General features: G+C 41.7%; 1 protein-coding gene across 4 annotated transcripts; it reads right to left on the minus strand.

The window, feature by feature from the left end:
• Nucleotides 1–1,934: 1,934 nt before the first annotated feature.
• ift88 (intraflagellar transport 88 homolog) lies at nt 1,935–21,975 on the minus strand. 4 transcript variants are annotated; one of them, XM_048978772.1, is made up of 30 exons: nt 21,808–21,975; nt 21,640–21,673; nt 21,221–21,319; nt 20,815–20,877; nt 20,545–20,604; nt 19,717–19,770; nt 19,522–19,585; nt 16,708–16,777; nt 15,951–16,041; nt 15,432–15,536; nt 15,249–15,351; nt 14,878–14,992; nt 13,918–14,149; nt 13,228–13,298; nt 12,947–13,033; nt 12,763–12,862; nt 12,211–12,297; nt 11,492–11,678; nt 9,374–9,482; nt 8,935–9,085; nt 7,597–7,712; nt 7,454–7,506; nt 6,957–7,022; nt 6,721–6,827; nt 6,325–6,385; nt 5,534–5,572; nt 4,951–4,968; nt 4,377–4,421; nt 3,182–3,295; nt 1,935–2,355 (listed from the first exon to the last, which is right to left on the minus strand). In XM_048978772.1, exons 3-30 carry the CDS (start codon nt 21,305–21,307, stop codon nt 2,234–2,236), a joined length of 2,577 nt encoding a protein of 858 aa, XP_048834729.1. In that variant the 5' UTR covers nt 21,308–21,319; nt 21,640–21,673; nt 21,808–21,975; the 3' UTR covers nt 1,935–2,233. The 4 variants fall into 4 exon arrangements, with proteins under 4 accessions (XP_048834729.1, XP_048834730.1, XP_048834731.1 ...); XM_048978773.1 differs by lacking the exon at nt 4,951–4,968 and having other exon boundaries at nt 21,640–21,975; XM_048978774.1 differs by lacking the exons at nt 4,951–4,968; nt 5,534–5,572 and having other exon boundaries at nt 21,640–21,975.
• Between the last annotated feature and the right edge of the window lie 344 nt (nt 21,976–22,319).

Raw genomic sequence — 22,319 nt, forward strand, 5'->3', positions numbered from 1 at the left:
ATTCGAGTCTCCGCCTGGGTTACATCTGTGTAGAGTTTGCATGTTCTTCCCATGTCGTTGTGGGGTTTCCTCCAGGTACTCCGGTTTCCCCCCACAGTCCAAAAACAGGCTAATTGGACTTGCTAAATTGCCCGTAGATGTGCATGCGTGAGTGAATGGTGCGTGAGTGTGCCCTGCGATGGGCTGGCCCCCCATTCTGGGTTGTTCCCTGCCTCGTGCCCATTGCTTCCGGGACCCAGAAAGATAAGCGGTTTGGAAAATGGATGGATGGGATCCTGTTTGACAAATTTACTTGAATTCTTAGAGGAAGCTACAAGACAAATTGACTGCAAAAAGGCCTACAATGTGATCTACTTATATTTCCAGAAGGCCTTTGATGTTGTCCCCCACAAACGGCTCTTGCTTAAGCTCAAAGCTGCAGGGGTCTTAGGAACTGTAGCAGCTTGGATCAAAAACTGGTTAACTGGCAGGAAGCAGCGAATAGTTATTAGAGGTGCAATGTCACAGTGGGCCTGCGTTCATAGTGGGGTACTGCAGGGTTCAATTTTAGGACCACTATTGTTCCTAATTTACATTAATGATATTGACACCAATACATACAGCAAACTGGTTAAATTTGCAGATACTGATCTAGCAGCGGAGATGCTACAACAGGATCTGGATTTAATTAACAACTGGGCTGATACCTGGCAGATGAAATTTAACATAGATAAATGTAAGGTAATCCATGCAGGGAGCAGAAATATAAAGTACAAATATTTTATGGGTTCCACTGAAATAAAGGTAGCTGATTACAATAAAGATCTCGGTGTGTATGTTGATGCTTCCATGTCCCACTCTCACCAGTGTAAGGAAGCAATAAAAAATGCCAATAGGATGTTGGGTTACATCTCTAGGTGTGTGGAGTTTAAGACAAGGGAAGTGATGCTATGATTATATAATTCCTTGGTAAGACCCCACGTAGAATATTGTGTGCAGGTTTGGTCACCATACCTTAAGAAGGACATTGCTGCCTTGGAAAAGGTGCAACAGAGGGCTATGAGAATGATTCCTGGTCTTAGAGGAATGTCTTATGAGGAGAGGTTAGCTGAGCTGAATCTGTTTAGCCTCGAGCAAAGGAGACTAAGGGGGGGACATGATCCAGATATACAAGATTCTAACAGGTCTGGATGCTATTGAGCCAAATGGCTATTTCAATATTAGTTGAAATACTAGACCTCATGGCCATAAGTGGAAATCAGCGGGAGAACATTTTTAAATGAATTTGAGGAAGCACTTCTTTACACAGCGTGTAGTTAGAATATGGAATAGTCTTTCTACTAGTGTAGCGAAAGCTAAAACCCTGGGTTCCTTTAAATCAGAGCTAGATAAGATTTTAACAGCTCTGAACTATTAGTTAAGTTCTCCCCAAACGAGCTTGATGGGTCGAACGGCCTCCTCTCGTTTGTAAATTTCTTATGTTCTTATCCCTCCTTCACCAAGCTTTACAGTTGGCACAACACAGTGAGGCAGATAACGTTCTCCTGGCATCCACCAAACCTGTCCATCAGATTGCCAGACGGAGAAGTGTGATTCATCACTCCACTCACTCATGTCTCCCAGGCAAGGGGTTCAGATCCCACCCCAGCTGTGTATGTGGAGTTTGCATGATCTCCATATGTTGTGTGCATTTCCTCTGGGTACTTGGTTTAATCCAATACACCAGAAACGTGCGGCTTCGTGAATTAACGCTTCCAAACTGTGTGTCTTGTAAACTTTTCCAAGTTGTTTCCCTGCCTTGTGCATCCAGCAAAAGGCTCCAGGCTCACTGGATCTTGTACTGGGTAAGCAGGTGGAAGACGGAAGGGTGCTTGTTTATCAATAGTTTTACACAAGCAAGGAAGCCACTCAGTTGGAAATCCACTGCGTTAGCTCTGAATGATGCAAGAGTCCTGTTATAAAATTGACAAGATTTATGCTGATAAATTTACCAGCTGCAGTAAGCCATTTCAACAATCCATCACGTTTTGACAGCTTTACAAATGTATATAAATTTTCAGGAAAAACGTAGATATCAGTAGTGAGCATCAAAACAACTGCTATGAACATTTTCTGTGAACTGTCAACAAAATAATGCAAAAAACAAGTCATGTAAAAGTTACTGTTAATAACTGATACTTTTTAGTCAGGACCAGTAAGAACAGCTAAGGGTCCTTCCTAAGCTTAGGGACATGAGATGATGCCTTTCCACCAGCTACTCTGGGAGCAGGTCGTCTCCTAACTCTTCATCAGCAAACTCATCTTCCTCAATACGCTTCTTGGCTGCCGTCTTAGGTCTCTCTAGTTGAGGTCCCAGTGGATCTAGGTAGGAGGCATCTAGAAAAGGGATACAGATGCCCCTGGCCTTAATGTTATATTATCCGGATCCTTAGTTTACTACTTTAAGACTTACAAAATCTTAGATCTTTTTAGCCTAATGGACACGTGGATTCAGTTAATCCAACAGTTCTTTGCTTTACAGATTGGTTCCTCCATGAGGTTTAGCATGCTGACTTCTGATCCAAGTCCTGTCTCTTGACTATTTAATGTGAGACAAGAAAAAATTTGAAGCATTTGCTAAATTGCCAAATAACTTTATACAAGGACCAGTGTGATGATATTAGCTCATTGTAACACCCTCAATCCTTATTTGTGATTTGAATAGAAAAATATTGATCAGCAGAGGCAAATGAACAAGGTCCGAAGCCCTTGAGCTATTTGAGTTTTCACAGGTCCCCCTACTATTTTGAGCTGAGGCCCTGTATTAGTGGTCAACAAACCTGTCCAACCTGTGAACAACCCCGCAATCCCAGAACTTCCCAAGATTCTAGTTTGTCTCACTGCAACCTCAACAGTCTACAAATATTTACTGCATGATATTGCCTGATGGTTTTGTCATTGTGTTCTTGTATAATTATTTTCCCCTATCTTTCTTCTGTCCTGTCTTTCTTTTCCAATGATTTGACGTTAATAAAATATAGACAGACAGATGGACGGACGGATAGATAGATAGATAAATAAAAATAAGTTAAACGTAAGTTAAAGGTATGGATTTTTTTGGGGGGAGGGCAGGGTGGGAGATACATATGTGTTTCAGAGAGATGGGACGACAGGGATAAAAAAGCATTAGAGCCTGGTTAGGGAGACATGGGGAGACTCTCACCGATGTCGCACTGACTGCTGGCCTCATACGGCTCGTTGCTGTCAGGGAGAGACCGCAACTTGGCGCTCAGCCGCTCCCCCCTGGCACTAGGACCACGGCTGCTGTGTCCACTGTCTGAGGAAACATCCATGAAACGTAAATGACTCAAACAGTGATACAGTACAAATCAACAACCTTCAAACTGCTCAGTTAGTAGCGATCCAACAGATCATACAGCATCAGTCTACACCTTTGCTGCTTATAAGTTAAGCATCCCAAAATTGAAACCTACAGGAAACAAAACGGCTAGTTTTCCACTTAAACACATCCATAAGGGAACAGACTGGTCCGAATGGGAGCCTGTAGCAGGCAGGGTAACCTATCTGCCCTGCACTGCTCCAGTAGGGGGCTAGCCCCAGCATCAGAGCAGAGGGCTGTATGTACACAACCAGCCAAGACAGACTGACGGAAAGGAGGGTTGATACATACAGAGCACAGCACATTAAAAGGGACAGCAGAAGATGGACAAAGAGCCTTAGTCCAGTTTAAATGACTTTATGAAAATCTGTATGTCCCATTGACCAGCTTACTGCTTTGTCACAAAGGGTTTAACATCAGTGGGCAGCACTATTGCTGGGCCAGACTCCATGTTCGCTGCAACCTTGCATTGGAAAAGAATGCCGTGATGGTATCTTTGTTCAGTTCTGACTTTTTATTTAAAGGCTGTTCTCTAGAAGAGTAAATAAAAAGAAATCGATACGAGAAGTGCCGGAGAGCACATGTGATATGCCAAAGCAGTACATTTAGGTTTGTATCAATAAAGTGGTGTTGAGGGTTCAGTAAGTAGTACTGCACTGCATCAAATCCCACTTCTGTCCTGAGCGTATGTGGGGTGTGCATCTTCTCCCCATGGGTTGGAGGTTTCCTCTAAAACATCCATGTTATATGACTGAGTGCAAGCATGGATGTGACCTGCAATGGACTGGCACCTGACCAGGGTGTTTCCCAGCCTAAAAGCCTGCTGGACCATGTCTCATCCAATATTTTTACTTCATCCTTTTTATTTCTTAAGTAATGTTGATTTAAATGATTAAGTAGACAGACACTATCATTTTATTTAGGAAAAACAGAATTTTACTGTAGATGTTTGAGTAGGTCCAAAGGCACAAGCCCGTGGGGAATGCAACACAATGGGTTAGGGATGGGCTGGGCATACCATTGGCCTTCTTGGGAGGGGTGCTTCTTGGGGATGAGGAGCCCACTAACAGAAGAGAGGCGTGTAAAAAGCAGAGAAATGCAACACGTTTATGTAGAGTGTTTCAAACTTTGGAAAGTGAAATGAGGTCCAACACAAAGACAGCAGTTCACAAATACCCTCATAGCAGAGAGCTGAAACACACAGACAGATTAGCTATCTTTATCTTTGTGGGGACTCTCCATGTATATGGGAAAAATCCTAATGCCAAATGTGACAACCGTAACCCCTACCCAGGCTTAACCTTAACTATAAGTAACCAAACAAAATTCAAGACATTTGGTACTTTTAGTTTTTTGATTGCATTCATAGATTTTTATAAAATGGAGAAATGCAGGGACTGGAGAAATGTCTCCACAAGGTAAAATGTATCAGATTTTTATCACATTGGGGGATATTAGATCCCGGCAATGTAATATTAAAAACCACACACACACACACACACACACACACACTCACACTCAGTCCTTATACAGAAAGTAACAAGGTACAGTCCTTCCAAGGCAGTCGCAATCTACATTAATGAAGTACCGACCTGTTTTCCTATCCACTTCTGAAGTTAAAAGTGGAAAAACATGTCAATTAATTAAGAGCTAAATACCAGTAACATGAGATGCACAACTGTCTCAGTGTCCGGCTTGGAAACATGCATGCACAACACACACAAGCAGGTACAAACAAGCCAAAGCAGAGGCATACAGGTGACGCTGGCAACCAAATGACATAAGAACAGCAAACTGCCAGAATGCTGACATTTCCATGCAACATTTACTGGTTTCTGCAGTTCCCACTGCAATAGAGACCCACTCCTCCATCACACCCTGCTGAAGCCCAGGGAAATACGGAAGCTTGGAAGGAGCCAGGATACACTAATGGTGTCAGCAGGGAGCAAAGTGATTAAGTTCACAGACTCTAAACTTCAAGGTTCCCAAATCAAGTCCCTATAGAAGTTCTACTCGGGTAACCTTTAGTACCTAAGAAAAGCCCTGTCACCAATATTAAAAATAAATATAAATCAGTCTTGACCTACCACTGCTCACTTCCCCACACAAAGTGTGGGAGTGTAAGAGATATAAGATAGAGCTATGTAGTCTAGGATGAGGAAGAATGAATCATACCACTGGTCTTCCTGGGTGGAGTGCTGATAGGCGAGTCCACTGGATGAGCAACAGGCATAAGACAGATGTGGAAAGACAAGGAGAAGTGAAGAGAAACTGTATAAGGCTGCAGTGACTTTAAAGCAGAAAGAAAGAGTGGAACAAAGACAGGAAAAGCAAGAGCCCAGAATTCACACAGACCTTTCAAGGCCATCACACAAGTATGGAGGACAAGAGCCCATAATGAGAAAGGATAAGACCATTTAAATCAGAAAGGACTGTTGGGTACCAGACTTTCCAGTTATATACACTGTGACTGTTGTGAAAGCCAGGTAGAAGCCCATGGACTCTAGACACAGCTTCTCACTCCCCTCCACGTGTTACTGTCTACACCTCCTACCGCACTGCCAGTTCCATGCCCCACAATGCCCCTCCCTGCCCTAAAATCTGTATCAGACTAGCATCCACTATCACTCCCATCTGTATCCCCTTCCAATTAGTTACTTAACAGACTTCGATACCCAGAGTGCCATATATGGTATTAATAATTTAATGACGCTTTATTAAGCCCCATGGGATAATTCTCTTTTCGCCTACATCGTCCTACCCTCAGTGAGACATGCAGACCCATATGCAGCTTGTGGGTGACAGTGAAGGGTCAGCTACTTGTAGCACCCAAGGAGCATGAGGTTAAAGGCTTGACACAAGGGCCCACTAACATTTGGTTATTCGGCCAAGGCTGGACTCAAACTAGGACCTTCCGATCACAGGTGCAAAGGCTTAACCCAGTGAGCAACACCCACTGTACTCACCACTGCTGGCACTGCCTTCTCTGCGCCCCCGGGCACTGTTGTCTCTGGCAGACTTCACCCGCTGCAGACAGGCAAAGGCAAATACGCTAATTAGGATAATCCTCTTGCAATTAAACCCAAAGTGAGTTAAGGTCCATTAAGCAGGTCACCTTGGATCCTGCCAGCCTGGGTAGTTTTGAGGCTGCTTACATTGTGTCTGCCTGCTCACTACAGGAAAACCCCTGTAGGAGCCCAATTTCTTTTTCTCTGCAGGTAAGCTGTTTACTTGCTAGAGTAATACTTGGCAAAAACCAAGCGGCAGCCTATGATTAAAACATTAAACATGACGGCATGAGGCTGAGGTATTCTTAGTGCAGCACATCTACTCACACTCTCTGAGTCTGGAGAGCACCCTACCTGCTCTTTGATCTCCTTCATCTTCTCCACCTTCTTTAATTTGGTGGCGTAGTCCTGCACCTCCTTCAGACCCATGTCAGTGCAAAGTCTCACCAGGAATCGCAAACCTGCAGGTAACAAACATACAGCCAAAGGATTCCCAGTCTGTATGCACAGAACATGCTAAGGATCCACACTTCAGCTAAGGCAGCACTTCACTCAGCAAGCCAGCTAAGGCATACGGAATGATCCTTTACATTCTATGTTCTCTGGGAACTTGCGATGGATATCTTTGTATGTCTCCAAGGCCTTCTGGTAGTTTCCTGACAGACAGAAAAAGCACCCATTCAGTATGGCGCATAGTACATAGCTCACCACTCACACCTGCGCACTTGAGGTCCCCCAAGGACGGAGGTATCACACATAAACAAGACAGCATAGCTTATCACTGCACAGAGTAATTTTACATGAAAAAACAATCCAATCTGTGGCCCTAAAATACATATCAGCAGGCACAAAACACAGAAGAACAGGATTTAAGTGATCTAACTTCCTGATTACTCAATATCAGTGACTGGGTAAATATGGAGGTTATGTTATGCAGTACATTTAAGGGGTGTGTGAGTTCATTTCTCGGACGTTGTGAGATTTCTTTGTGAATGTTTATAATCTATCAGAACAACAACTGTATCCTTAGCAGTCTGGCTGAGGGTAGGCGTCCAACCAATAGAATGGAAAATAGCATAGATCTTACCACTTCTCCTATAGCAACTGGCCACCATGAGCTGCCATTTCACTTGAGTGGGCCTGCAAATTCACACAGGCAGACAATAGAAATGCTTGTACTTCTTTGCCCCACTGAGAATAATTGGGTGGAGAGTTGAATTAAATACTCACTGAATGAGTGTGGCTCTCTCGAAATACTGGATGGCTTTTTCACAGAACTGGGTGTCTATGTAGTAGGCTCCCAACCACTCAATGACGTCAATGTTGGAAGGAAAGTACCTAAATGACTGGGAGAATCGAAGGAGGGGGGCTGAGGGAGCTCCTACATTTACTTGGAACCTGTTGCAAACCAGCCTGTTACTGTTGCAATCCTATTGGTGCATCATCTTAGGTACTGACCTTAAAATTTAAAGACCCCATGACAAAACTAGAAAAGGGGGTCATTGGAATGACATTACTGTATTCCCCAGACAGCCCTGTCACCTGCTCCATCCATTTAATCTGTACTCCTCCTATACTCACTAACCACTACAATTGTAGAAGTACTAAATGTATCAATTGTAAATATAAAAGCCAATAAATGTGTTTTTACCTAAATGCTTGTGAGAAGTAAATCTGAAACCTTCTCATATATTGTATATTCCTCCTACATGCCAATTTGTAGAACTTCTCCCCACCAATTAGGTTACCTGCATTTCCTTGTATATGTCTTAATGTCCATGTCTTAAAATGTCACATATTATTCATAATTTTGGGTCTACATATTTATATTCAATTTATTTCTCATTTGCACTTCGATCAACATAACATAACATAACAGTGAGAACTGCAACACATACACAAATGGTGTAAATGCGGCCCTGGAGGATCTCAGACAGTTGTTTTTTTGTGGGCATGGATGAGATGGCTGCATGATTTAGTTTAACATTCCCACAAAATACTCAGTTAAGCTCACATAATCCCTAAAATGTGCGCACAATTTACTTCTTGCGCCCTCAAATTTCAAACTCTGGAATTTTTAAGTTTTGGTTATTTGTATTCTTGCTTCACTATTTCTCAAGCACTTACAGTCCACAGACTGGGTGAGTAAAGTAAAGTTCTTCACCAGGGGTGTGTGATGGACTGTGTGATGTAGCCCAGATTTTTATGTCCGGTGAACATCACGTGCCTCAGTGCATCTCGACTGTGCATGTGCACGGAAATTGACTAGGTGATTCCAGTAGGTGGCAAATCTGACTTTCACAGAGCAGAGGTCAACAAAGAGTCGAAGGATGATGGAATTCTATTGTTCATACATTATACTGTGGTATATGGGTTCAAGGTTTACAGATCTTGACTAATTTTGTCGCAGAGATTTCAAAATTCCGCAGTATAACATATTACCTTAATATCACCCACACCTAGATAGACTTTAAAATTGTTCATAAAAAAGTTTACCTACTCAGTCACTCAATTCTCTTGGAACATTAACCTCAGTCACATCACCATGTGGAACTCACCAGAACCTACCTCGTAGTAGTACTGAAAGGCTTGAGACTTGTCCCCCTCCCCATCGTATAGCTCTCCCAGCTTGGCCAGAACCCGGGCGTCCGTAGGCGTGACACTGATGAGTTGCATCAGCCACTGGATTGCCTGGTTGGGGTCATCCAGTACCTCATATCTGTAGGATGCCTGTTAAGAACCATAACCTAGAACTTTTCAAGTTAGAGTCAGAAGTCAGAGGAGTAATCTTGCAGGCATCCTGCAAGCCATTATTGGTCTAGAGATCGGACAGCATCTCTAATCAACATTTTACTGTGTGATTTAGAAATGTGCATGAATTGTGTGCACCTGTGCAGAATTATCAATGTAACGCATGTCAGTACTACAGACATAAACTTCATATTATAACATATCTGAACCCCTCTGAGGTATCACTAAGGAGCAACAGCTTTTGGTAGGAGGATACAGGCTAGCAAGCTGGTACATGACCTGGGCATTGTTTCTCAGGATGGCGTGCAGTTTCAGAAAACAGTCCAGAGCCTCTTCTAGACGGCCCAATCGCTTATAAGTCAGACCTAGGAATCAAGCATGGGGAGCACTGCCTTCACAACAACATTTAGCTATTATTTTTAGCATTTAGTGCTTTTTTCTACAATCTGCCCTGAATTCCTGAATATGTGCTGCTTTTACATACATACATGTATATGCTCAGTCAACTACAGAAATATTGGCACCCCTCAAAAAAGTGAACAAAAAACAACATATAACACAGATAATACATACAATGATTCTAATATTCCTCAAATGTTTGGATAAATTCTTGACTGTTTATTTAATAAAAACACCACCTGCAAACGTGCAGTTATATCTTCAGAATCTTGTCAAATACATATGTGGAATAATTATTGGCACTCTTGAAGAATACTGTAAATAAGACCAAATTTGCATCTTGGGGGGAAAAATGTTTCTTGATGTTGCTTTAAGGAGGTGACTGAGTCCCGACTGAGGCAGAAGGCACTGGTGGGCACAGTAGTATCAGGTCGAACGAGCATTGGTTACTTCCCAGTAACTTGAGCTGACAAGGTGCTGGGCAAAGAGCATCAGCACTTTGTCCAGGACGAAGTGTGGGTAGGTGTGGAGGAAGTACGAGCTAGCAGGATGGTGGGAATGGGGCAGCAAGAAGCTTGGACTACATGGGAGAATGTTCTGCCAAGGAAGATCACCTGGCCCGATATTTAGAAAGCAGACTTCCATCGAATCAGGTTCCTACTCCAAGCTGCCCATGATGTCTAAGTCCGGCAAACCTCTACTCCTGGGGCAAGAGTGTTCACTCTAGGTATCAATTGGCAGGAGAAAAGGAAGGCAATCAGGTCCACAACTGAAGCCCCAGAGAAAGCCAATATAAATATCAATATGAGATAACACACAGGTAAAATCCTTTTGTCACCCATCACCAAGGAGATACAACTGGTCTGTTTGGCCATGCACACCATCACTGTGTTTGCCAAAAAAAGTTCAGTGGCATAATGAATTCCATTAAATACCAGAACATCCATCACCGTAATCACTTAATCCCAACTGGGGTCGCAGGGGGGACCGGAGCCTATCCTGGGAACAACGGGTACAGGCAGGAAGCAACCTTGGGCAGTCGCCAACACACTGCAGGGTGCACACACAATTATGGGGCCAACTTAGGAGTTGCCAATTAACCAGGGCACACACTTTTGCACTGTGGGAGGAAACCAGAGCCACCGGCAGAAATCCACGGGGAGAGCATGCGACCTCCACACAGAAAGATCGTACGCCCAACTCAGCAACCAAACTCAGGACCTTCTTGCGGTGAGGCAGCAGCGCTAACCACTGTGCCACCAGGCCACCTAATGCCAGAACATTTTAGCCAAAAATGTGAGAATGCTAAAACTGGCCATTGTCTGGGTCTCACAAGATAATGATCCTAAGCACACATCAAAATCAACAAAGAATTGGTCACAGAAACAAAGAATCAAGGTTTTGCGATGGCCCTCTCAGTCTTCAGATTTGAACCCAATTGAAAATCTGTGGTCTCAATTGAAGAGAGCAGTTCACAAGAGAAGACCCAAGAATGCCTATGTTCTGCATGGAAGAGCTTTCCAAGATCCCGCCACAAGTATTTTCCAACCTTGATAAAAACTATAGAAAGAGGCTGTTTGCTGTCATTCTCACAAGGGGAGGCTACTCACATTTCGATGCCAATATTTTTGGAATCTGCCTTATTATGAAAATTTGTGTTACTAAAGGAAAATTTTATTTTGTTACAAAAATGTGCTTGACAATAAAAGCATGAGGCTTACCTAAGTGTTTAAGCACAAAATATCACTCAGTGCATGTGTGGTCCCTTTTACACAGTAATTTTTCCACGAAGGGTGCCAATGGAAACCTTTCATGGGAGCTCCTGCGTTTACTTCAAGAGATAAGATCAGGAAGCATTGCGATTACTGCATGATATTCACCTTTACTTTTTGATGCGCCCTTGTGTGTGTGTGTGTGTGTGTGTGTACATGCGTGTGTGTATAAAATTCACATTTTTAATGCATATTGAGTTTACCCAAGTTGTAGAGGGCCTCTGTGCACGAGGAGTCATTCCTCAAGGCTTCTTTAAAGAACTCGCCAGCCTTCTCATGGTCACCTCGCACAAACAGTGTATTGCCCTTGTTGATGAGGGCAGCGGGATTGTAGCGGTCAGCCATCATAGCCAAGTCTGCATAGCGGTCTGCCTGGTCATAGTCCTTCTCCTGAGGAAAGCGCAGGACATTTTTAGCTGATACCATTGTGAGTTGGGACTTGGAAGTGGTGTCAGGGGGAGCTCATGATTCTTATACGCAATACACAGAAAACTGCTTTAACAATGTTAAATAGGGCTGGCACCATATGGATTTATGTGACAATGAAGACCCTTACATTTTAGCAATAACATGTGAGAAGGAGTGCAGTTGCACTGCAATATATCAGGGTTGCGATTCGGTGGTAGGCACGAGGCTGCAGGCTGAGTGCCGAAGATGATCACAGCCATTATATACTGGAGTACATCCATGCGACTTCAAATATGTTATTGCTTTTATACAACAGTTCATTGAGTAGCATTTCTAAGTTAGCACTAATAAGTCAGAACACATAATTCTTTGCTTGGTTATTCATTTAATGACAGTATGCCTTTTTGTAAACAGTCATGGCTATATTAAATGTCATATATCTGGTTGACGGAAAGAGAAACCCCCGCTTCATTCATGTTTTAGTAACACGCTCAGCAGAGGGTCACATTCTCACCAGGAAGTAGAGGAAGGACAGGTTGGTTGCTGCAGCACTTTTTACTCTAGTGTCCTTCTTCTCAAACATCTTCAGTGTCTCCACAGCCTGAAAACAAACATTTACACAAAGCAACTTCAACACACTGCAGTTCTATAGCATGTGGATTCTCACAATTCTACATCCTAAAAGTCTATATCTTCTGTTGGCCTCAGCATCATTCTGACTTGGAGCAAAACTAAAATTGCTTTATGGATCTACAAGTCGACACCGATCTACGACAGCCGAACAGTGGGTAGTTCAGTCAAGTACAGCTTACAGTAACATGGAGGCCTTAAAAACAGAGAGACCTTAGACATACCTCACTCTTAAGGCCCGTGGAGACGGGCAGAGGGCAAGAAACAGAACAGAAACTGTAATAAACAAATGGGATGGAGAATGTGCTGATGAAGCAAAAGGGGGAAAAATGCCAGACAATCAGGCAGGTACACTGGAGGAGGATTGGCCACCAAGAAGGCAAACACACCTATGTGATCCAGTGCAGACATCACCATTCACGTGCTGCAGGTTTACCTGATTGAACTCCTTCTGCCGGAGGTATGTGATGGCTTTGCTGATCTCTAAATCATTGGCCAATTCCACATACTGGGAGCTCTTCACCATTTCCACACACCTAATAAAAATAATTAAAAAAAAGAATTCAATGCAAACAGCACACAGGCCACAGCACACCCTCTGTTGGTATGTCCACTCTCACCAGTCAAATCCTGCTGCAAAGGACGCCTCAACGGCCGGAGCAATAAGCTTCGCCGCAGTCATGATGTACTTCTCTGCCAGCGCCTTCCTGTGGTAAATACAGGGCTTTTCGTTTATCTGTTTATAATCACTTTATGCACTAAACCGTTATACTGTTCCTTATGTGAATTTCAACAATCTGTTCTGCTACATCAAAAGCTATAACCGCAAGCGATCTGTAAGCCCCTGCTGGGCAGCATTATGTGAACCAGTTTCTTTGATCATTACAGTAAGATAGAGTACCTCTCCCTTTCCATCTGGTGGAGCTGGTCATTCTTGATGGCTTCGATCACAAGGTTAGTATGAGGGTCATCCTGTGAAAAGACATCAGTCCCACATTAGGGACACCAAGAGACATATGTATAGAGTCACTGTTCAGCAGAACCCAGCTGGCTTCCATCTGCATGCTTAGAGATCCATCAGCCATAGGCTCACATCCCCCCAAATGTGAAAACACTACTGATGCTCTTTCTTACCCACTGCCATTCGACTGCACAATGGCACCCATATTGTAAATGCACATTGAATGTACATGCGCTATTTGCACAACATCCATTTTTGCACTGCATTTACCATAGTAGGACATTCTTTGGCATAGTTCTAATTTTTAACTGACTATTTTTATTTGTATTACTGATTTTCCTTTACATACATATTATCTGTTTTGCACTTACATTATCCTTTGTAACATATATTTATTTTTCTTATCAACTGGACAAATAAATTCTCTCATCAATTTAAAGGACTTTAGTTATTGGTTATTAATCAAATAACTAGAAGACTATTGTCTACTATACATATAGGCATTGTCTACAGATAACAAAATTTCATTCTAAAAGATACTTCTGTGATTTCACACTTCTGAGGAAATCTCTGCGCGAAACAAAGGCCAGCACTGCCAACAAACGGTTGGAGCACATGCACTGTACTCACATTGGAGGGAGTGTACTTCTCTTCATCCTCAATCCCCAGTGGAACATAGATGAGCTTTTGGAAGGCCTTCTTCATCCGTTCACGGTCACCGATGGCATAGTAACACAGGATCAGGTTGAAACCTGTCCTGATGTTGGGACTTTCAGTCATGATGTGCTCAAAAGAGCTGATGGCGTCTGAGTACTGACCCATGCGGATGAAAACTACCCCAATGTTCTGCATTATTTTTATCCTGTAAAAGGAATTGGAGACAGCATGTCATTATCGGGACCCTACTTTGCAACATTTGAAACTGAAGTGAACGAGGGCTGAACAATTTATCAATTTCAAATCGAAATCGCGATTTGAAACAACGCGATTAGCAAATTGCAAAGTCTACGATTTAGGATATGTATTATACAACACATTTGACCCAGGGTTTGCTTTATGTTTGATTGTTCTCTGCAAATTTAAAAAAGTAATACATATATGTTGGAAGCAATTCATGGCACTTCATCCTTGCTTTAGAATACAGACCAGTTAATATTTTGATGATGTATCGTGTGGCAATGCTGTGTCATGTGATTTAAATCTGACACACACTGAATATTGTACTGAAGCTTGACATATAAAAAATCATATCGCAAATCAAATCGTAATCGCAATATCTGTCAGAAAAATCGCGATTAGATATTTTCCTCAAATTGTTCAGCCCTAAAGTGAACATCAATTCAGTAAATATATACAGTCCTAAAACACATTGAACATATCACGAACACCTGACTTTCATACAGTGTTATATATGTTAGAAGTAACAACATATCAGAAATATGTGTTGGGACAATATTTGATTATACTTATCCTAAACACCTTCATTTTAGTTATCAAGTGATATGAAATTGGATACATAGTGGTGTAATGAAGTTATCATGGGCTAAGACAAAGGTACAGATGGGTTTGGGGGGGTAGACCCCAGCTCACCGCATGTCCTTGTGTGTGTTAGAGATCTGATCCAGTGCCATTCGGTAGAACTTAATAGCCTTTGGGTAGTTCTTCTGCTTAAAGTAAATATTAGCCATGTTCACTTTCAAACGTCCTGCAGAAACAAAACAAGTATCAGGTACACGTCTCTTAATACGCACTGTTCAGCTTAAACCTGTACAAATATAAAGACGGTCACACAGACGATTGAAGAAGTCTCAACAGCTATTAAAGAGCAAAAGAAATATGAGCTGAGATAAACACTAAAACAGTCATTGTCTCATTATTGTAAAAGGTTGCCTCTAACAAAGCTAGATATATACTTTTTAAAGGACACTCTGAACCTGCATGGTCAGTCTTCCATAGCTTACCTGCATTAGTAAACATCTTGTTCTTCACAATGACCTGGTAGGTGTTAAGAGCTTCTGGGAACATGTCATTGTTGCCATATTGGTTGGCCAAATTAAAGAGAACCTGGACAGAAACCAGAAAAACTTAACAATGCCATTATACAACACTCTTGGCTCTCTCCTTGTATCACATGACAGACTTACAGAGTAGGTTAAGTCCAGGTTAATGTGATCAGCTGTCCCTGTCTGGTCCCTCTGCCTGACCAGAGTCCTCTCCTTCCGCCCAGCATCCTTGGCCTTTTCTAGTGCCTGGAAAGCAACAGCCAGTTTTTGCACACAAACACACACACATACAGTCAGAGACAGATGCATACAGCGAGAAGCAAAAATAATGGGATTGTGTAGTGAAACTGGGTATTTTTGCTGTGTTTTCAGGAAATTCCAGGTCAAATGACCACTGCACATGAACACACACACACACACACACGGGTAAACATATATTTTTCATTGCAGTCACATATTTTTATTAAATTGAGTTGACTAGGAAACTGGTCCCCATAAGTGAAAAAAATGGGTATTCATCACGTTGTGGGGACATTGTGTCCCCATAAAGTAAGGTATACCCGCTCACTCACACACACACACACACACACACACACACACACACACACACACACACGGATTCAAATACACATGTCAGTTCCAATCCACAGTCACACCTACCAGCTGCAAGTCACCTCGAACATTAGCAATGCAACTCTCCTCAATCAAGTCGTTCACCTTCTTCTCCAGAATCTTAATTTTTTCCTCAGGTCTGAGAGGACATGGTCAGACAAGAGATTTCTGTGAGCCCACTGCAACACGCAACATACTGCAGAAGACTGATGATGTAATATATCACAATGATGTTAAGTGAGAGATGCATGATATTTTGGTATCAGTATCAAAATATCGGACAGCCAATATGTAGACTTCAGTCGATATTCAAAGTTAGCAGCACAAGAGCTTAAGACATAACTACAAAAATAATGGGGATGACTGATCAGCTGTTGTCCATTGTGGAAGACAAGAGATTCCGTCGGCCCATTCACCACTTAGAAGCTCGCTACAGTCTCCCAAGTCGGTGCTACTTTGTTGATGCCTCACTGTCTGCATTATATGATGTGGTTGCACTAGTGAAACATCAGTTTCACTACAGACTTGGGGAGTTCAGGTTAGCTAGTTATCGGTCGTATTAGACAATAATATATTGATATGGGTATCAGTCAAAATGTTCACATCAGAGCACCACTATCATAAACATAACATTATATTACCAAGGAATTATGCTATAGAAACATTTCACCAATGCACACAATGCTTCAAAAACCAGCACACCTTCACGGTACATACAGAAAAACTACAACTGTTATACACAACAGCATGTTCTTCTTGACACAAACTAATGCAAAGAAATATATCAATTAGAAAATGAACCTACGTGTCCTCAGTTTTAGATTCCAATGGCGGTGCGGGTCCTTTGGACTGGCCCAGAGGGTCAAACGTAGAGCCTAGAAAGCAGAACAAAATAATGGTAAAACAAGTCCATACCATAATGGTTAGGGAAGCGCACTTGTAATCGAAAATCCCCGACAAGCAAGGCACCACTGAGGTACCCTGGGCAAGGTACTGCTCCCCAGGCGCTGAATTAGCTGCCCCCTGCTATAGTATGTTGCATTGTCACATCTCGGGTTAAACGCAGAGGACACATTTCGCTGTGGTGTGTCAACCAATCACTAAATTCTAATGGCCATCCAGAAAATAGAAGCCACAGGTCAGGTCCCCCCCGACTGACATGCGACCCAGATCCACCCTCTGGAAATGCCCGTCTATCTCGATGTCAGTGAGGTGTTATGTGGGTCGACCCCTTGGCCTAGTCCGGTCGCACCTGTCTTCAACAATGAAGATCCAATGAGCTGGATCACCCACTGGGAATCACTACACATGGCTGTAGAGCCATAACTGACACTCCCTTAAAATACAGGGACTCCCTAAGCAACCGCTCATTTGACTCAAAGTCAAACCAGTGGTACCCGAGGATTCGAACAGCTGTCACCTCCAGAAGTTCTCAGATGATACAGCCATCATTGGATGTATATCGAAGGGTAACAATCTGGAATACAGTTGGGTCATTGCCAAATTTTTGAATGGTGTGGAAGGAATCACCTCCTGATAAACGCCAGTAAGACAAAGGAGTTGGTAACTGACTTCCGCCACAAGGTGACTCCATCTGCACCAATGAACATTCTGGGAGTGCAGGCACAGGTTGTGTCTGTGGTCAAATATCTGGGTGTTCACATAAACATCAAACTGGACTGGTCACATAATACAGATGCCCTGTACAAGAAGGAGCAAAGCTGTCTCCACCAGCTGAGAAGGCTGAGGTCCTTTGGTTTGTGCAGGACACTAATAAAGACCTTTTACGACACTATGGTAGCATCTGCTATATTCTTTGCGGTGGTCTGCTGGGGGTGCGGGAGCTCAGGGAGAGACAGGAAGAGACTGAACAAACTGGTCTGGAGCGCTGGCTCTGTCCTGGGCTGTTCTTTGGACTCCGCTGAGGAGGTAGCTGAGAGGAGGATGCTGACCAAATTTACATCCATTACGGTCAGTCCCTCTTACCCCCTGCATGACACAGTGAGAACATCACGAAGCTCCTTCAGCAACAGACTACTGCATCCAACATGCAAGAAGGAACGCTTCCGCAGTTCCTTCCTTCCATCTGCCATCAGACTTTATAACATCTCAGTCACCTAAAGTTCATAAATTATGTCACTATTCTGTATATTGTGCAATATCTGCTGCATAGGCATCCAACTATATTTACATCACTCTGTGAAATCTGTATGTATCTGTATATGTATGAATGTGTATTTTGGGTCTGTGCAATACACTGTATGTGTAATTGTGTGCTCTAATTTTATTATTTATTATATCTGTTACAGTATTTTTTTGGTCTGTTTCTTTTCTATTGCTTTTTGTTTACTGGCTGTGGCAACAACTAAATTTCCCCAATGTGGGATCAATAAAATCTTATCTATCTATATATTCTCCAAAGTGACACGGTCCCAAAATAGTCCATTCTTCATCTCAAGTCATTGGATATCATCCATGTCTCGCAGTCATCCAGCAAGACAGGAAGCACCAGGACTCCAAAGACTCTTACAAAGATATCGAGAGAGCTACACACCCCTTTGCAACAAACCTATGACCTCCCAGTACTCTCACAGTCTGTCTACTGACTTCACAGGAAGAGTCACCAGAGACATGCTCAAGAGGTCATTAGAGGTCTGGGGCCAGTTGCACAAAACACCCTGAGTTAAGATTTTCCTTAAAGTTCATTGGTTATGGAATGAATTTTCTGATGCAGAAATACGGAGATACATACAAAAATATATTTAATGTAACCGAGACATAGCAATAATTTTACCTACTTTTTCCTCCACTACTTCTCTTGTCCCAGTACTTCCACATATCTTCCAAGTTAGCACCGGTGCTTGTCGTCAACAATTCAGCAAAGTTTATCACTATATACTCCACTCAATTGTTCTTAGCCGAGCAAAAAGTACCTACTCGAAGTGAACACAATACAGCAGGAGGAACACTATACATCTTCATCAGATAAGGATCTGGCTTTTAAAGTTATATTTATATTCATCAGATGAATAATACATTTCATTGCATATTTAATGCATATATCAAATGCATATTTAAATCACATTTTTGTTTTAATTATCGTCACGCAAAAGAACCTTTGTCAGGCTATATTTTTTCTGTCAATGAAATTAACACTGGAGGCAGTACCAGGTATCATGAGCTGGCATGAGGGCAAGCAAACAAACAGTTTCCATGGATTTTACTACCAAAAAATGTCTTTCAATGTAGTAAATCCCTTTAGATTTTTCCTTAACTAAGAAAACCTTTTAAGGGATTCTGTGCAACACCCGTAAATAAATCCCTCGGCTAATGAGAAATTAAATCTTAAGTGTCATACTTAAGGGGAAAACTTAAGGTGTTTTGTGCAACCGGCCCCTGGATCTTAGTTTTGATCCAGGACACTCGCAAAGTCTGGACTCTGACTTCACACTAAGTTTCTTGAGACCCCCCATCAGAGCCTCTATTGACCCCATAAAGATCACAGCATCAAGTTGGTAATACTAAACAACAAACCAAAGAAATATCTCTCAGAAATACTCAAGACATTACAGTTACAAAGTAGTGTTTCACATTTTTCCCTTCTGGAGACCAAACTAACCTCTTGACATGGCTGAGGAGTACCCAGCTGCTCGCACTGCTGTCATGGGCCGAGGCACTCCATCCTATGAAAAAGAAGGATGTAGTGAGACGACACAGACAGACAGGAGGAACATCCAGGCCAAATGAAGCACACAAGAGCATGGTCTGCTGAAGCCACCAACATTCAATCAGCCAACATTAGGCCAGTACGCACCTGTACAGAACCTGTCATGGGTCGACCCATAGATGAGATCATAGGTACCCGTGACTTTGTGTTTTATAAGAAGGAAAAAAAAACAGAAAAATCCCAGATGAATAAGTACACTTCATCAATAAATATCTAAATCAAAACATTATTGGTTATTCCATTTTAATTCAACAAATTACATTTGCATCACCGGTTTTGATTCTGATGAAATTAGGCGTGTGACTTACACATATCTTTCAGACCTCGGAAATGACGGTTGTTTATTTTAAAAAATCCTTTTGAGAAAGAGTGCCTTTTCTACACCTGGGTAGCAAAAATATATAATTCAGACTATTCTTATTAGCTGTATTTTTTAATTTTTACAGCTACGTGGCTCAGCTATAGCTTGTTGGAAAGTTCCAAGAGAGTACAATTTCATGGTATGAGTATTTCTTATCATACTTTTTGCTACCTGGGATGCTGAAAAGGCATTATATCTCAAAAGGAATTGGAAAAATAATAATAATAATAACATTTCTCTGCCCTGGAGAGTATGTATATGTACATGTACATGCTAAATTTCATCAAAATCAAAAATGGTGATGGAAAAAACGTTTTGGAAATTTGTTGAATTTAGCATTTTCATAGTGACATGAGGCTTGGCTCAGTTAAGAATGTGAAAAGCTTATCTGTCTGACTGGCCATCGAAAGCTTTACTAACCAGCTTAGCCTTTAGGGATCTAAACATCACAGGAAACCCTCAATGATTCTTAAAAACATGGTAAGTGTTCACATCCAGTGTTGCCTAAGCAGGAGATGGAGGAAAAAGGGACCTTTCAAACACATTTCACTCACATTAAATGCTGTCCCCAGGACCCGTGCTCCAACTGCAGTACCAGGAAACTTTGCGGTCATCTGAGAAAGAAACCAGTATTCTGGTAAATTATACCCGTGCTTCATAGACCTGGTTCTGGGAAGATGGTATCCAGAAGGTAATTAGAAGTTTGCATGAATTCATGAATCTTGAATAGGACAAGCTGTTACAGAAAACGGATGGATGGATGGATGGATGGATGGATGGACATCTAAGTATAGCAGTACAATGACACAATGATCCAACATTACCGGAGGCCGCCTTCCATGGCTCGTCCGCAGTGCTTGTTGGAAGCCAACATCATTGTCAAGCTCCTGAAAACATGCAATGGTGTTTAAGAATACTATGACCTTTGACACTGATTGACTGTTACAGTATAGTCTCACCTGATTGATCAAAGTATATGACTTTTGGGTGCATAAGTAAGTAACTAAAATTTATTTATAAAGTGCCATTCACAGACAAGAGGTCACAAAGTGCTGTATAGCAAAAACACTTTAAAATACCATCAAGTTAAAAAATAAACAAGTAAAAAATGTTTTAAACTTTAATATTTCGGTATATAAAAGTACAGGAACATAATAGTAGATTCCTTTCTGTAAGTCTCCTTAGTTATACAGTAAGTCCTTAACCACTGTAACAACCCAGTGGCCCTACCTCAGTGTCAAATGTCGGATTGTAGTCATTATATCCCGAATACAAATCATCGTCTTCCTCTCCAGCTAGGTGGACGTTTTCCATCATGGCAACGGATAACTATTGACGGTTAAAAAATATTTTTCAGTATATATGTGATAACTTCAAAAGTCATAGTCTAGCTGCATAAAATTAAGCATAAAATTATTTTAAAAACTTGTACTCAATTGCACTTCATGTACAAAACGTTATATTTCGACCCTAGCCATAAATACTAAAATGCATATATGAACAACACACAAATATACGAAGAGAACGTTATGCTACAATAATGAATCGCGATGAAGATACAATTTATACATTTTCCTGCAAATCACTGTTTATTCGCAAGCAATGTTCAATATTGTCAACACAAAATGCCGCAGTTATTTAATGCTTACCGATAACTTGCAAACTTGTGTGGCTTCGTTTACTCTCCAGCAGAAATAAGAAAAAAAATATTTTATACATATAAATTTTCTTCTACCGATAGTAAGCTGTTACCGGTAACTTAGCATGTTAGCCGTCTAAATGCTATTCAATGTGAAGCGAATGCAAAATTTTCTTACAAATGTTAAGTACATCTCTGGTTTCTTGGCTCTGGTATGTTTTAACAACTTCACATTTTCTGGGCGACAACTATTTAATAAAAGATATAAGACTAACTGGTTTCCTTGCTCTATAGCGACGTTTAAGAGAAAGCTTGTTTACAGTAAGAAAACCATGCAGTCCCATAATGCAATAGACTGGGCGTAACCTTAAACTATTTTAGATACGTGGATTGGAGAATGGGTAAGTCATTCATTTTCAAAGGTGTCTTTAGATGAAGTAATTGGTTAAGAACGAACTGTACCTGTTGCTAGGATACAGAAAAGGAGACTCTCTTACTGCACTTTCCCAGAAGCAAATTTCATTCGTGGTGATTACACAGATTACAAGCAAGATATTGTCTTACGGGATATTTGATCGTTTTCTACGGAAGAGTATTAGGGCCACCTAAAAGGAAAAAATATAATGCATTTTGAGAGTCGAAACAAACTTTCTAGAAAAAAATCGAAAGTTAAACCAAAGAAACCTGTTA

The sequence above is a fragment of the Brienomyrus brachyistius genome, chromosome 16 (assembly GCF_023856365.1).
Source record: "Brienomyrus brachyistius isolate T26 chromosome 16, BBRACH_0.4, whole genome shotgun sequence".
Taxonomy (NCBI): Eukaryota; Metazoa; Chordata; class Actinopteri; order Osteoglossiformes; family Mormyridae; genus Brienomyrus; species Brienomyrus brachyistius.

Excerpts from the sequence above, each read along its gene's own strand:
- ift88 (XM_048978772.1), bottom strand. The coding sequence starts at position 21,307 with ATGATGGAAAACGTCCACCTAGCTGGAGAGGAAGACGATGATTTGTAT. Across the intron at positions 20,878-21,220 it reads ATCCGACATTTGACACTGAG|GAGCTTGACAATGATGTTGG; the intron begins GTAGGGCCACTG and ends GCATGTTTTCAG. Across the intron at positions 16,042-16,707 it reads GAATCTAAAACTGAGGACAC|ACCTGAGGAAAAAATTAAGA; the intron begins GTAGGTTCATTT and ends ATGTCCTCTCAG.